This window comes from Podarcis cretensis, assembly GCF_951804945.1.
Source record: "Podarcis cretensis genome assembly, chromosome: 4".
Taxonomy (NCBI): domain Eukaryota; kingdom Metazoa; phylum Chordata; class Lepidosauria; order Squamata; family Lacertidae; genus Podarcis; species Podarcis cretensis.
This window is the reverse complement of record NC_137173.1, coordinates 27,028,538-27,045,776: the sequence shown is the minus strand read 5'-3', so window position 1 is coordinate 27,045,776 and position 17,239 is coordinate 27,028,538. Positions and strand designations below refer to the sequence as shown.

Below are 17,239 nucleotides of genomic sequence, written 5' to 3'. Positions count from 1 at the left end.
CCTTTCGCATGATGAATTCTGCATATAAGTTAAATAAGCAGGGAGACAAAATGCAGCCTTGTCGTACTCCTTTCCCAATTTTGAACCAGTCAGTTGTTCCATATCCAGTTCTAACTGTAGCTTCTTGTCCTTAATAAACACTCAGGAATTATTATTTTCCTGCTCTTTATGAGAGGAAAATGGGATTTAATTTAAATATCTGGCAACAAATAAGGCTCAAGTTATTACTTTGCCGAGATCCTGTCTTGGAGAAGTAGCGACTAAAAGCTGAAAGATATCCAGAATGTGAGCAGTGGTTTGAAGACTCACTTAAAAACAAGCATCACGGGCCTTCAGGCTAGCCAAGGACCCCACAAGGAAGACATTAATCATCCCTCTTTCCTCTGCCAAGACTGATGCTGAGCTGGGATGCCTGAGCAGCAAGAAAAGAACCTGGGAAATCATGTTCCAAACTAGTTCTGCCAGCCATTTCTTTTTTGCTGCATGCTCTTATTAAGTCCTAAACTGGAATAACATTTGAAGAGAAACTTGGAGTAAGAGGCATGGAAGGAGTTTTTACAGAAGTATTTTTAGGACACAAGCTGAAACTTGTGTTTTGCTTCTAAGAACTGAAGTTGTATTTTGTTTTAGAAATATTTTTGGTGATTGCAGGAAATGCATGGAGGGAATATTTTGATGCTAATATTCCAGTGCAGCGTGTTCATTGGCTTCTAATATTTTCCAGATTTAGGCTCCTTTGGTTGTTTGAGCTGATCCATTCCCCTTCACCGTATTTCCTTCATATATTGATCCATATGTTTTCCTGAGATGTTTTCAGGCTTTAACCTAGCAGAACCACTTAGGAAAGGGCTGCTGTTGTTTTTGAGATGGGCAGATCTCACCCACACTTCCGCTTGTCCTGTGCCTAGAAAGCATGGGTCCGAGTGGTTTTCTGCCCCCAAGCCACCAGGGATGATTCCATTATCTTACAAAAACCCTCAAATCATTTGAGTGTCAGTCGTGCAAGTACAGCAAACTGATAATATATCAAGGTCAAACCAAAAGACATAGCAGTGCAGATTGAGAGAAAAATGAACTGATTTTAAAGAAATTCAGAGAAAAGAAGGTAGTTAAAAATCTGTCTTAAAAGCATAAAAACAAAAAAAAGGTAAGATTTATTGATGTCATGGACTGGCTAGACACAGAGGAATGGTGAGAGGCACCAGCGGGGAACCCTAATGGAAGAAGACTCAGAGCCCAGAGATTGGTGGTGGGGAAATGATGAGTGGTCAGAAGGAGAAGAGGGAGGATACTCAGAGGAGGAAGTGTTGGAAGCTGAAGAGTGAGCATGAAGAGTCTGTGGCAGATAGAAGTCCAGAATAAGAGGCAGGAGAGAAAGGGAGGCTAAGAGGCAGAGATGAGTCAGACTAGTGAAGAAGCCAGGATGTCTCCCCATCCTGCTGCTCCTCTCCCTCCGGTTTCCCAGGACCAGGAGAGGTATGAAGTGGGAGAAGCAAAGACAGGCACACTGCTGTAGCCTCTGAATGCTTGGGAAGGACCCAGGAAAGGAGGAGACTTAGACAGCTATGGGAAGACGGGGACCCTCAGTCTCCACAAGTGCCTCGGAGGGGGGAGACCTACCAAGAAGAGTTGCAGTGCTCAATAGGCCTGGCACTCCTGAGCAGACCTTGTTTCTTCTGATAAATAGTTAACTTCACTTACTTTGTGTGATTTATTGCTGGCTGGCTCCATGACACTTGCTCAAATGTATTTCTACTCTGCTTGACTGATAATAAGATACCTGGTAGGAATCTCATGTTATTCAAAGAGTCTTTCTCTCTTTTAAGTTACTTCAAAGGATTTAAATGGTGGGAGTGGAAGATGGCTGAAATCCATTGCTCCTAAGCACATTAGTCCAAGAACAAAGAAGCAGGAAGAAAACAGGAAACATGGTCAGCCAGTTCTAAATGGGAGTGGGAGCTCTCTTGAATTTCCGGGGTCCTGCCTTTAACAGAGCAAAGCAGTCTGGTAGGAAGAAGGGATGGCCAAACCCTACTGAGTATTGGGCTGATCCGTATCTAACATGCTAGACAATGCCAGGCTTTATAGCAGCCAGTCAGAAAATCTGACCTCTCTAAGCCTCATGCAAAGGAAGGAAAATTTTGGACTAAGCTCTCTCAAGTGTTGAACGATGAATTAGTCTGAGGACAGATATAGTGATGCTTCACACCCTATGGGGCAGCCTGGCAGGAATTAGGAAATTCCTTTCAAGTGTTTACGGGCCACTCAGGCTGTCAAGCAGCTACATCTGGGGGGGGAAGTGGGAGGGAAGTAAGGAGGCTTCTGTTGTGGTGTAATGACAGTCACTGATTCCATATTGGAGTCTGCACCGTAAGCCTTGCAGCAAAAAGAAAAAGGGAACATTTTTCCTTTTCGAAAATGGAAACGGGTATGGTTATGCTGTCACAGCCTTAGAAATCTGGCCAGCTTAAGTCACCCATGCCCCAGGAAGTGCAGTGAAATGGTCTTGCAAATGGACCTTGAGCATTGGTTGGGAGTGGATGTGATCATCAGAATGGATCTTGAGTGATATTAAGATAGAATGTAATCAATTGCTGATTAGATATACCCGAACAGGTGAGAGGCACATACTTGTAAATAACTGGCTAGCACAGGGGTGAGTGATTACATCTCCATTTGATGATTAATATTCATTGTTTTAATAACAATGAGATGCATAGCTAGGCACCTACTTTTCTGTGATAGGCACCTACTTTTCTGTGTTTGCTCTGAGCCTTTCAAAAGGGAGAGAATGGTTTGTAAAAGAAAGGAATTATCAGAGTCTGGGAACCAGTCCTGGGAGTTTTTTCCCCTGGGCATCTACAATCCCTCAACTATTCCTTTGGTATATCCAAGGTATACCCTGTGGATGATCTACAATGTAAAAGAGTTTTCAAGTTTGTTTTGATGCCATGTGAATAAGTGCATACAAGACTTAGTATCTGTGCATATAGTTGTCTTAGAAGACAAACAACACTTTATATTTGGTAACTGTTTTTAAAATTTTCAATAAATTTGTAAAACAAACAAACTATGGCTGTGTATGCTATATCTTTAAAACACACCCTAACAAAACACACACACACACACTCACCCAAAATCTTGGGAACTGTAGTTTGTTATGGGTGCTGGGAATGGTAGCTCTGATGGGGTAAGCTACAGTTCCCAGGATTCTTTGGGGGTGCTTTGAATGTGCTTTATAGTTATAGCGTATATGCAGGCAATGTTAAGAGAAAGCTAAGTGAAAAAAACTATGTGATCAGCTCCTGTGGTTGGATCTTTTAAATGTTATCCCAGCGACACAGGATTTGCTCACAGAATAGAGGCCTTCACATGGCTCAGGTCACGTTTCAAAGGCCCCATGTTGTTATAATGCCCAATGAAAATTGGTTGTGTGTATGGTTCAATAAGTCTTCCCAGACTATCACTCTCCCACATACAACTAGTGCAGCAAAATCCACTGTGCTGTTTCTCTGTTTCAGATAAATGTCATGATAGGAGTTAGTAACAACTGTGGTATATCGGAGTATTACATTTTAATTGTGATTTTATTTTTTTCAGGAATTTCAGAGAGCTCAAACCTGGAGCTGATAACACTGACATGCACTTGTGTGGCAGCAACACTCTTCTGGCTTCTGTTAACACTCTTCATCCGTAAGCTTAAAAAGGTGAGGCCAAAGGCACTGGCACTGAAGCCTCTTCTGGTTTTCCAAATGGGATATGCCTTTTTGTGTTATGTTCCCGCCCCCCCCCCCCGCAAATAACAGCTATTTTGGGACTGGCACCCCCAGCACTCTCTCAAAATTCTAAATGTGCCCGTTGCTCTCAAAAGGTTGCCAACAATACCCTTAACTGTTTCTGTGGCCACACAACTGCTCTCCTTTCTGTTTTTGAAAGACGTGGATTTCTGCCAGTTGTCGTAGTGGATTTCTGCCAGTTGTCATACTTCATCACAGGTAGAAATCCAGACTGACATGGCATTCCACTGGAAACAGCCACCTGACAGTGGGTGGACCTGACAGTGTCCCTTTATCCAAAGCCTGGCTTATGGGGGTGAAATAATTTCAAAACTATCAATGTTATAAATATGTTACTTCAAATTGTGCTTCATTTTTACTGAAAGTAAGATAAATCTTCAATGCTGATTTGTGTTGGCTTGAGGGAGATTCTTAGCTAGATAACAGCTTATATGCACTAATTTTAGCTGCTTTGAAAGACAATTCAAGTTGTCCCATTAACACAGGAAAAAACTGTTCCCTATGTCCCTGAATCATAGATAGGCAGGCTGACCCTGTGCACATGTACTCAGAAGTAAATCTCTCCAAGTTTGAGAAGGCTTGTTCCCATGTATGTATGCATCTGATTGCAGCCTTAATCCTTTTAACAGCCTAATGAGTCTAAATTACTTGCTAGGCATCACTATGGGGAAATAATATTGTGTAGGCAAGAGCCTACAGGGAAATATGAATTCTTGAACATTTGAAAAATGTGTACACAAAATGTTACTGGTGAATACTTTGCAGATTACATCTCAGTCTTGCACAACTTTCAAACCGCATTTGGCGACTTTTTTTAAGCAACAAGCATTGACAGCTGAACTCATCTGTTGCATATGCCAGTATTTTCTTTTGTACAGTTGTCTGCCAAAGCTATTTTTAGAGGTTGTAGTTAGTCATTTTTCTGAAAATACACTCAACTGAAAGTACAGACTGGAATCTCTATCACATGGCAATTATTTGAGGAGGTCTTCATATGGATTTAATTGACGAAATCAAGCATGCAATACAGTATATATATGAGAGAAGGTGTGGAAATATCACCAGAATGAAAAAAATACATGGCAATGTTAAAATGAAGCATCTTTAACAGATTGTACATTGGAGCATGAAATGTGTATCCATATGGCAAGAGGTGCAGCAGTCATATCCAATTAACCAATCACCTTCCTGACCAAAGCCAGGAGAACTTACTCAGGATGGCTGTGCATTTTGTAGTGACTTGGGGATCTTTAACATTATTTTCCAGCCTTATTCTTCCGAAATAAAGACAGATTATTTATCAATCATAATGGATCCTGAAGAAGTCCCCTTAGATGAACAATGTGAACGACTTCCTTATGAGGCCAGCAAATGGGAGTTTGCCCGGGAAAGGCTCAAACTGGGTAATCATGTGCTTCTTTCTCTACTATTGCATGTGATTCTGGGTTGGTAATAACAAAATGTGGGTTTCAACCAGCCTTCCCCAATCTAGTGCCCTCCAGATGTTGCTCGACTGCAGCTCATGGAGGATAAGGCTATTTGTGGCTACTAACCATGATGTCTATGTTTTCTCTCCACTGCCAGAGGCAATACGTCTTTGATCACCAGTTGCTGAGAATTGCAGGGCTTGTGGGCTTTCCATAGCATCCTGCTTGTGGGCTTTCCATAGCATCTGCTGGGCAACTCTGAGTACAGGATGTTGCAGTAGATGGGCCATTGGCGTGATCTAGCAGGCTCTTCTTATATCCTTGCATTAACTGCAGATTAATGCTGCAAAGCAGCTTTTATTTATCAACTATTTTTTTCTGTTAATGGGAACTGTTTTTATTTCAGAAAACAAGATTATGCCCCTTAATTGTTACTGTTGCCCTCTGGTTCTGAAATGGAATTGCTTTAAAAATAACTCTCAGTTCAATTGTTGCTATCTGGCCTCTGCAGACGTATTTAGAATCCAGATGTAGGGATCACAGCATCTGCACAATTCATCCCTTTGAGGAGGCAGAACTAAACTGAGCGTCACTGTTTCATAACCGATTTGTAGGTTAACTATTTTCCTCCAAGGGATGCATTCACAAGTGTTGAAGAATTGTTGTGTAACAGGAATTACTACCAGTTTCCTCCTGGGTATCAGACACCCATGGACTAAAAATCCTGGAAGCAGTTAGACAAACCTGTGCCCTGGCCTCCAAATGTAAAAGGGAATCAGTCCAGACAGTGATGTCACTATGACATCAAGTGACTGGCAGGTGGGTGGCCCTGCCCACCTGTCATATTTGGTGCCCCAGGTCGGCGGTTTGAATCCCCATGACGGGGTGAGCTCCCGTTGCTCAGTCCCAGCTCCTGCCCACCTAGCAGTTCAAAAGCACTATGCAAGTAGATAAATAGGTACCGCTCTGGCGGGAAGGTAAACGGCGTTTCCGTGCGCTGCTCTGGTTCACCAGAAGCGGCTTAGTCATGCTGCCCACATGACCCGGAAGCTGTACGCCGGCTCCCTCGGCCAATAAAGCGAGTTGAGCGCCGCAACCCCAGAGTCAGCCACGACTGGACCTTTACCTTTTTATAAGGAAGTAAGTCCCATTCAGTTTGATGGGTGTTAACATAAGAGCATCCAGGCCCATCAAATCCAGTAACCTGTTCTTACAGTGACCAGCCCGATGCCTATAGGAAGCCTGCAAGCAGGACCTGAGCGCAAGAGCACTTTCTCCTCCTCCTGTTTACAGCAGCAACTGATATTCAAAAGCATACTGCCTCTGACCGTGGAGGCAGACCTCTTTGTCTTGCTCTTTGTAAGCATGTTCCTGTTAGACTGTAGCCCAACATGTTTTTAAATTGTACATCTCAGCCATGCAAAGTGTGAAGAGAGCAAACGTGTTTTCTAACACATGCCTGTGTACCAGAGAGATGTACTTGCCAGGGACCCCTCCTTGACTATAGCTCCCTGTCCAGCCTACACTTGTTGGCAAACCAGGTACTTGGAGCATGCAATATGGAATTCCTCTTCTTGGCATGAACTAGTTAATTCAGTTCCTTAAGTTCTATCTTGCATGTAAGAGCTGAGGCACAAATCTGGAGTGGGAGCAGTGTAAATGTGTGTGTGGAGGGGGGTGGGGGAATGGCATAAACAAGGAAAGAATGCTGTGATCATGAATGAAAACCAGATTCTGAAAAGTTGGCTGGGTGCAGCCTGTTTGCTAAATCATCTCCCGCACAAGTCCCAGTTACGTGGAAGTCAGTCCAACCTCTCATTGACCTTGGCAGCTCGTATTGCTATTATCTTGTAAATACGACGTGTTCTTGTTTAGTTGTTGGAAGTTTTTTTTTAGTCTCACACATATTTTCTTTCTACACTTTCCACCTTTTCTTTATCAGGCCTATTAATTGTAATGCATAGCTATAAATTGTGAATCAGACAAGTGTATTAATTTGTAACGTTGCTAACAGCACCTGACTCAAATAAGTTCCACTGATGAGCTCACTGGGACATACTCCCAGGAATGCGTATTTAGGATTGCAGCCTAGTCTTAGTTCAGTAACTGCCTGGGGCTGAGGGTGAGCGGGGTGAGCCTGACTTCCAGACATTCATTCCCAGATGATGAATCACAGAATCATGGATTCAGAATTGTAGAGTTAGAAGGGACCATGAGGGTCATCTAGTCCAACCCCCTGCAATGCAGGAATCTTTTGCCCAACATGGGGCTCAAACTCACAACTTCGAGATTAAGCGTCTACCAAGTGAGCTATGTGAAATACCATGTGAAGTAGCCAGTGGATTGTCCCCATTCCCACCCTCCATGCATTGATGTGAAGTTCTCAATAGAGTCTACATATGAGCATAGATTCTATTCAGACCTCCAGAGGTGAACACATGGAATTTGGGAGCAGGGTCTGTGAGCAAGATTTCCTTCCTTCTCCCTATGTTCATTAACCATGGATCCTAAAAGTCTTCATAGAGCTAGCTTCTGCCTAAATCATCTTGTGCTCCTCTCATCCATTGATTCACATGACTGATTACATTTCCTTAGGGTCTATATTTACAACTTCTTATACTGATGGCATTGTAGAAATGCTAATGATTAAGTGAGGTATGTAAATGCCTTGAATGAAAGGTTGGATTTTATATCTTTTTAATGGTCATAGCTTCTCTCAAAGAACATGAGGAATTATAATTTGGCAAGGATACTGAGAATTCTTTAATAGAGATTCCTCTATTAAACCCTCCTTTGGAGGAAGAGTGAGGTATAAATTCAATAAATAAGAACAAGAATTATTCACAGAACTACAGTTTATTAATACCCTAGAATGAATACCCTAGAACAGTTTCTTATACTATGGTTCTAAAACATGGCAGTTTGTGAATAGGAGATAAGGAGTGGATGAACAATAAAACAATAAATAATCTTAAAAGATAAGTGACAGTCACTACATCTTAAGTAGTGGGATTAATTATTACTCAAAGCTTGATTAAAAATGACCAGCTATTAACCTGGCAATGAAATTAAAACAAGATTTGCATCTGGCAGATCTGAGAGTGGAGGGCATTGCCCAAGTGGTACAGCATTACATAGAAGGGCCCCTCGTACATACCCCATAGTGTGGAACATCCAAAGATGGGATACTGAGGAGGGCCTCTCCAGAAGATCTTTGTGATCAGACAGGGCACCGAAAGAAGTGCTTCTTCATTTAGGGCTCTATAGGCCATCACCAACATCTTGAATGCAGTTCAGAAACTTACTGGAAGCCTGTGCGGTTTCTTAAGAACCAGTGTCCTATGGCTGCAGTTCAGTTCTCCACTTAAGAGTTTAGCAGCTGCAGTTTTGAAGTTATCTTCAAGGACATCTTCAGATATGGCATGTTACAGAGCATGCATTAACATGGCCAGGTTATCTGTATCCAGGGATGAACATGGCTCATGAGGCAACTGAAGTTGGCCAAAGACACTGTCAGCCACTAAAAACAACAGGGTCTCCAGTGACAAGTTTGGACCCAAAGTTATGAATCAACTCCTTCAATGGGAGGGCAGCCCCCTTCTAGAGCAGGCAGTTTCCCCAATTCCTGGACTCATGAACCACCAATCCACAGTGCCTTGGTTGGGTAGGGATTCACTCTCAGTTTGTTCTCAAGCATCCAACCCATTACAGAAGTAGAAATAATAGTGGAATAACTGTATTACTGTGCCTCCAACTATCATTCCACAGAATCACTGCTGTAGTATACCATGGTCGATGGTACTGAATGCTGCTGAGAGGCCACCACCCTCTCTGTCACAAGGGGACATTAGGCACTGGTTGGGAACTTCTACAATTTGTTTCAGGAAAGGGTCATCCACAGCCTCCCCTTGGTTCAACATTATCCTATCACAACATTATTTTAATTTCTTCATTTCTTTTTATCCATGTTCTATTCACAGTGATACCATGATCACTGTTTTTAATTTATGTGCAGGGGTGCACTTTGTTGATGTTCCCTTTCTGTTTCAGAGCCTTCAGTTGCTTCATTCCAGTTTTGGGAGTTACCCCACCAAGGCTCAGTTTTATCTATCAAGCTGTATTCACCTTCCTGTACTAGGAGTTCAAGTTCATTTTGTTTATTTCCCATCCTCTGCACACTGAAACCCATGGATATTTTACTTCAATGTCTCTCCTGTGGAGTTTGCCTGGCACCAGCCACAGCTTCCCCAGCCTCCCCTGTACCTCCCAAGTCTCTATCTTTAGTGCTTATCTTTGAATTTACCTTTGGGCTATTGTCTCCATTCCCCACGGATTTAGTTTAAAGCCCTCTTGATCAAGTTTGTCCTGCTTCTGCCAAACACATTTTTCTCCAGTCCTCATGAGGTGCAGCCCATTTCCTGCCTGTAGTACTTTGTTAAGGAAGTTTGTACTGTGTTCTCAGAAACCAACCCTCTCCTGTCGACACTATCTGCACAGATGAAATACTAGTCTCTTTCTTTTTAGTCCTCTGTCTTTTACAGGAATACTTGGCAAGAACACTACCTGAGCCCCAAGGTACTTCACCTTCCTCCCCAGAGCTTCAGAGTCAGATGTGATATGTTCATAGTTGTGTCTTGTGGCGCCATTTGTCTCCTTGTGGATTAGTAAGAAGGGATAATCATCAGTGAGCCTGAAAATTCTTAGTGACCTGTTCTTCATATCCTGGATCTGTGTGCCAGACAGACAGCATGCTTCACGAACAAAAAGGTCTGGTTGGCACACAGCTGCCTCTGTACCTCTCAGTAGGAAGTCCCCAAGCACCACCACCCTTGTCCTCCTCCTTCCTGCACTCAGTGGCTGAATCATCTCTGTCCTTGAAGGGTTTGAGAGTCTTCCTTTCCCATCTGGTATATCCTGAGAATCACTCTCATTGGACAGATAATAAAAGTGATTTCTTAGTTCCAGTGCTTCAAAATTCTACTCTTTTTTCTGTAGCTGTCTTCCATGCAGTTTCCTCCTTGTTACAGCTCCCATCTTCTTCCTTGACAGTTTCTTCCTGGTTATGGCAAGGGAAGCTCTGCAGTGCCACAACAGAACCAGCCAGACAATGTGGCCCCAGCAAGCACTCCAGTGGTGGCAGCTTTAACCTTCAAAGTCCTAAAGATTTGAGCCTAGAATAGCCAAAGCAATGGCCTTCTCTAATACATTCAGTTCACCAAAAGCTTCTCAAATAATCACATCCCCTACCCACTTGTGCTACTTGGGATGCATATGCATTGACACGCTGTTAACCATTCCTTTGTACTTCAGATACCAAAGCTCAAACTTGAATTCATGTCTCTTCAACAAACTCTTCAACAAAGTAGCTGGAAAAGCTACTTGCTGGTTGCAAGGCAGGCCTGGCCTCTTCCTATCAAGTGGAGATGGGGATAAGAACACAAGTAGAGTCCTGATGGATTGGATTAATGTTTCAACTATTCCAGTATGCTGTTTCTCACAGGGGCCAACCACATGCCTCTCAGAAACCAAGAAGCAGAACTGAAGGCAACAGCTCTCTCTAGCAACTGCTATTTAATGGCATACTGCCTCTAAATTTTAATTTTAATCTGAATTTTCCTCATATATATTTGCTAATCTAAAGATTGCTTTGTTTCTTCATATTTCTGCCTTTTGTCTAATGAGGAGCGTGTGTGTGTTTTGCTTAAGGCATAAGATGGATCTGGGTAACAGCCAGGCTATATGTTTTAAAAAATTAGGATCAGCTATTGTTCCTTTATCCTAAAAAAGTTAGTTATGTAACCTGATACCTGCAGGAAAACATGTCGGAATTCCTAGGGATGGGTGTGAATATGTCAATTTTAGTTTCTCTCATTTCTCATCTTTCCAATCTTAAATTCAGTTCTCCACATTTCCAGTTTGCAATTAAAAAAAAAAAACTTCTGTGAAAATTCATCAACATTTGAGTACAAATTTCTCCTAATACGCAAGTTTGCCAAGTATACATACTTTTGCAAAGCATTTTGCAATGCATTGTTGCCATGAATGTATGCTTTTTGTGCATGCTTTACTCTCAGGTATGCATTTTTGTACACATCGCTTGTCTGGAGAACTGAACTGCTAAATTTGGAGAAATGCAAATTTTGAAGGATGGATGTGTTTGGCTTGCATATTGTTTTGGAAAGTGCAAATTGGGTGGGTCACCTTTAAATGTGAACTGAATTGAATTTCTTTCTCCACCTGCAGCACCTAGAAAAGTCTAATTCAACCTCCAGTCTCCATCTTGGAAACGGGTTTAAATGCAGACCTCATTGCTAGGACATCCAACCTAATTTTTGTACTCCCTCCCGCCATTACTATTTTCCCTGTCACCCCACCCCACTTTTGGCTCTTAGTAGCACCTGGCCTAATGAAGCATTTTGGAGCATTTGAAAGTTTGCTTATGGTTTAGTGACATTTCAGTTGGTCCTGATAAAGGTATTGGCCAATTGTGAGTGTTGACTCTTCCTCACCACCACCCCTGCTTAAGGATCAACATAGCAGCCTTGGCTTTTTAAGTGTCCATTGTTACTTATAGACTGTGAATTTGTTGAATCCCTGTTTAAAGCTACTGGCCATCCCATCCCCACATCCTGTGGTGGTGAATTTCATAAACTAATTAGGTGTTGTGTGAAGAAGTAACTTCTTTTTGTCTGTCCTGAATCATCGGCCAATCATTTTCATTGGATGAGAAATATACATAACTAGCACTAGCATAATGTTGGCCATCTGCAGTTTTATTATATAGGAGAAGTTCTCCCATCTGGAATCTGTCTCAGATTGCAAGGAAAGTCATAAGGACTTGATTGAAGGCAATACTGCTTGTCTCTACCTGGGAGTAAGTGTTAACAGGGCTGGCCATCTTCCTTTTGCTAGGTGATTAGTGATAAATTTTAATTGGTCATTCTTTCTCCAACTTGCCCATTAGCTCTGTAAAAATCTCATACGTTTTCATTTTTTAATTATTTTTCATTTTTTATCATTTGTGAAGTATCTAGTAACCTTATGCCCACAAGAAGTTATTACACAAAAGGAATAAATAAAGCTTGGTTTATTATATGAAATGAAAGTGACAGAATATATATAAAGGCTGCTTCAGACAGCAAAAATAAAGCAGGTAGCAAATCCTACAATGCATACACACCTTGATCTAAAGAGTGAAAAATCTAACTATCCCCATAAGCCTACAGGAAAGTAAGTGTGGCAATTTTGCCATGGAAACCACAGTGAAAGCAAGTTAAGAAATGGAGAAGGGGAAAGAAAGGTATACCTGTCCTTCAGGCAAAATGGTTTTTGGATTCCCGGAGGGCACTGAGTAGAATTTTCATTGGAGCTTTGAGAGTTCTGAGTAAATTTTTTGTTGGAGCTAGGAGAGCTGACTAAACATTGAGAATCTAAGGCTTTTAATCCAATGTCATCTAATGGAGAAGGGAGGGGGGCTTTGAGATGAGCAATTCCTATAATTCCAATGGTTTTATTGTTCAGAGTTTCCTGCCTATTTCCCACTTTGCTTATTTGCTTAATAAAAGTTGAAAGAATACAATCCTAGTGGGCAATGACAAAAACTGGCCATCCTTGTCTGCCTCCTGCCTCAAAGTTTCCCCTCATTATCTTGATGGCATCCGTTCAGATGTAAAGTAGATTTTAATGGTAGCTAGACGCAGGTAGCGCTGTGGGTTAAACCACAGAGCTTAGGGTTTGGCGAACAGAAGGTCAGCGGTTCAAATCCCTGTGACGGAGTGAGCGCCTGTTGCTCGGTCCCAGCTCCTGCCAACCTAGCAGTTCCAAAGCATGTCAAAGTGCAAATAGATAAATAGGTACCGCTCCGGCGGAAAGGTAAACGGCATTTCCATGCGCTGCTCTGGTTCCCCAGAAGCGGCTTAGTCATGCTGGCCACATGACCTGGAAGCTGTATGCCGGCTCCCTCGGCCAATAATGCGAGATGAGTGCCGCAACCCCAGAGTCAGTCACGACTGGACCTAATGGTCAGGGGTCCCTTTACCTTTACCTAGACTTACATATGCTGGTCTCTACACAAGGTGTGAGGAGCTTCAGGATGTGAGCCTGAAGAGCCTAGTGTGAGTATATACTGTATCAGAATTTGGCTCTCTGCAACAGATACCAAATTGCAAATGTTTAGAAAACAAATGACTATTGTTACAGTCTCTGTATGAAGAAACATATGCAAAGGGTTCTATGCTACCATTGTTTATGGTGGCTGTAAGCATACCATATGATACCCATTAAGCTGCAAACAGTATGGCAGATTACACCCCCACTTAGGCCTTTTTTAAAATGTCAGTGTGCTCTAACCATTCAGTTATTCAATCAGAAAACAGCTTTGTGTCAAGCAGAAAACAGACTCCCTGAATTTGCACAACCCTGTAGCCAGGGTGGAATCACTTAGTGTACTACCCAACCTAGGGCGGTCCTTTACCCCACCTAGGATTTTTATTTTAATTGGATCTTTAATTGTGGCATAACAAGCACGGTCTGCATTGAAAGAATGACAGCTTGTTTTAAGAAAAAAAGAGCAATTCTATGTTTGTTTGTGTGGCTCCCTCCAAGAGTGTAGTTGTTGGAGTCCAAAAGTCTGCTCACACAACATTTCCCCTGACTCAGAGTGGCTTTTTCATGATCTCAGTTACCCTAAGTGAACCTGGAGGTGTGGGGTGGGGAAAAACCAGCCTGTGTAGTAGTAACATAACCCCTAAGAGATTGAGTTAAATATTAGGATTAGCTATTATAGGCTAAGGCGAGATGTTATGCTTTGATTTTCCCTTGCTCTGCTTTTCAATTGCCCTTCCAGATGTCCTCTTTATTGTGTATTTGTGACAATCTGTATTCATGCTGGTATTGGGGCAGATATACAGATGATCCCGCTTTCAATACTGCTGTGCCAGGTGAAAAGGGGGCAATGGGGGAAATAGATTTCAGTGGGACGTAAATTGCACCTCACATTCCTAATAACGCTGCTCTGTATGCCATTATCTTCTGAAGCTGCTGGAGGGATTTTCTGTGGCTTGTAAAGTGAGGAGAATTTGGTCCAAGAATTCAAATATCCAAATACTCTCTACAAGTTCTTAGGAGCCAATGTTTGGCACTAAAACATAATGTAACTGAAACCAGAATATCGGAGGATTTTTAAAGCGGGGGGTGGGGAGAGTTTTATTAGTTTTCCATGAAACAGAGATTGTTCAGATGGAAAAGATATCTGGAAAACATGCCAGTGTCCGAATACAACAATACCCCTGTGGTGTTTTACTGAGTACAGAGAGAGTTTACAAGTTGCTTATTCCAATGTCCTAAGTAAATGGACTATTATTGATCAAAATAAATGCCAAATTCTCAGAAAACAATGAGCTTCCAGGAGTTAGGTTTACAACAGATGGATGCCTGGTCTGCACGGGGGTCCTAAGGGCTCCATGACAGAATCAGGCTCCTGCAACACAAGCAACAGGTTTCAGTGCCCTCTGTCTCCTTCACTTTACTGATGTCCTCGTGATTCTGTGAATCCAGGTGGACAGATGATCAGATGAACACACATTTTACCACACGTCTTCACCTGATATGTGGTAAAACCCGAGCAACCCTGTCGAATCAGAGGAAAGAAGGGAAATTAATGAAGCAGGGAGATAGCAGAACGGAAAAGTGAAAGGACCAGCTGGGATCTGATTGGTGCAACCCTTAGGCAGGGAGAAATGGTCTAATGCCCAAACTAAGTATGATGTTGCCATCTAGTTTGCCCTTATGTAGCTGATGTCTTTTTAAAAATAAGTAGCTGGGGGGAATTAGAATCATGGAATGAAGGGATGTAGCTTTAATCCTTTGTTCTTGCCGAGATCCCAGCTGGAATTTGTCCCCCATCCCAATACTTGCAAATATCAGTGGGAATAGTAGATTATGGGAGGCATGCTTAAAAGGCAGCAAACATTCCATTATTTGGCTTAGCACTGTACTTTTACAACCATTTAATTTCTTGCCCTATCCAGCAAAATATCTTCGGTCATCTCTGACCAAGAGATGGATGAAATAACAGAGTGCCAGACAAGTACTGAAGGCCATTCCAATCCTTGCAGAAGAAATGAATGAATGAAACAACAGCTGGCACTGGTGGTTACTGTTGTGCCTTGTGGCATTTTTCAGCAGCAGCAGAGTGCTTCATGCCAGTACTTTGCAGCAGTTTTGCAACATTTTGATTGTTAATACAGCCGCTACAGTGTCATTTTTAGGGCTTGACAGTGGGCTAAGTTTGAAGCATAAGCTTAAATGTGATAAATATTTGTTGTCTTGTATCCCAACTGTTGCAAGTTACTCCCCTGGATTTTACAGACCAGTTCTAACAATATATCTTAGCTGATGTGGCTCAGTTTCTGTTATTCCTAATGCAGACATGCCATACATTTAAAGCACGTTCTCCGTGCCAAAGAATCCTGGGAATTGTGGGCTACACTTCCCAGAATCCTAAATGACAACAGTTCCCAGGATTCTTTGGGAGGGGGAAATATACTTTAAATATATGATGTGTACACAGCCCAAAACACAATAATTATTATTGAAAGGCTCTGGACCAGAAGCAGCCAGGTGTGATAATCTCCCCCTTTTGCAGCTGCGCTCACACTTCCATCATTTGTGTGACTACTTAGGGTTTCATTTATATTGTGAATTGCTTTGAGCATAGGTCTGTGAAAGTGGTATAATTTGTTGCATATAAATTCAGGACCTCTCCATGTATTCTCACACAGTCAGAACTTTAAACATAATGAAACGTTCAATACTGTGAGTTTATCTGATGATGTCTCTCTAAGCAGCAACTGTGATTTGTTTTTGATGCAGGAAAGACCCTTGGGCGAGGTGCTTATGGGAAAGTAGTACAAGCAGCCGCTTTTGGAATTAAAAAATCACCCACGTACAAAGTAGTTGCTGTAAAAATGCTGAAAGGTACGTATGGTGTAGAACAATTCCGCTTTCACTTTGTAGTGTCCAGACTCTGTGGGCACCCATTTTCAGCTGTCCTGCATCTGCAGTAAAGCTGAAATCCTGTTGCCATTTGAGCCAGGGATCATAGCCCAATGGTAGAGAGCCATCTTTGCAGGTGGAAGCTCACAGGCTCAGTTCCTAGATCCTCTAGCCAGAGTGGAGCAAGGCTGCTGCCTGAAAGCCAAGAAAGATGCTGCCAGTTGGTCTTGACTGGCCTTCCTCAAACTGGTGCCCTCCACATTTTGGAATACAGCCCCCATCAGCTCCAGCTAGCACAATCAGCGGTCAGGGGAGACTGGGGTTGTCGCCCAGAACATCTGCAGGATACCAGTTTGCAGAAGGTTCATGTAGGCAGCCCACAGCCCAAACGGTGCAGTTACAGGCTTCTGGACTTATGGTGCTGTTCCTGCCTAGGGTTCAGGTTTGCGGAAAGCATCCTCACAACCAACAGAATGCAGCTGGTGATCAACAACAAGTAGTGATAGGAGCCGGGGCAAGAAATCTCCAGGTAAGAAGTGCCCTAAGTAATAAGTAAACCATTTTGCTTGGCCTTGCAGAAGGAGCCACCGCCAGCGAGTATAAAGCTCTGATGACTGAGCTGAAGATCTTGACACATATTGGTCATCATCTGAATGTTGTGAATCTGCTGGGCGCTTGCACAAAAAATGGAGGTATGGACAACTATGACAAAAACATGGTGTTCTGGTTTGCTATTTTATTTTTATTTAAAATATAGCTTTACTTTTTTTTTGTATTTATCACAGGCTAGAAAGATGGTTCTTAATGCTAAGATCTGCTGGGTTTGTCCTTGTTTTAACTTCAAGAGTTAAACCATGACTTGATATAACTGTGTGAAAATACATTTTTGAGATGCAGGCCTGAATTAAATCACACACAGATCAAACTTTCCTAGAAATCAGTGTGAAACAAAGATGAGAGTAGAGACTTCAGGGGAAATATTATGGATTTCTTTCAAATGCATTCTGATTTAAGTAATTA

At 42.3% G+C, this 17,239-nt stretch overlaps 1 protein-coding gene across 9 annotated transcripts in view; it reads left to right on the top strand.

Annotated features, from left to right (window-relative positions):
- FLT1 (fms related receptor tyrosine kinase 1) overlaps positions 1-17,239 on the top strand; it is a 147,815-nt gene that overhangs the window by 112,011 nt on the left and 18,565 nt on the right. For all 9 annotated transcript variants that reach the window (XM_079973358.1, XM_079973352.1, XM_079973357.1 and 6 more), the window contains 4 exons: positions 3,601-3,707; positions 5,065-5,200; positions 16,097-16,201; positions 16,798-16,911. In XM_079973358.1, coding sequence (XP_079829484.1) covers positions 3,601-3,707; positions 5,065-5,200; positions 16,097-16,201; positions 16,798-16,911 — 462 coding nt within the window. The remainder of the gene's footprint in view (positions 1-3,600; positions 3,708-5,064; positions 5,201-16,096; positions 16,202-16,797; positions 16,912-17,239) is intronic.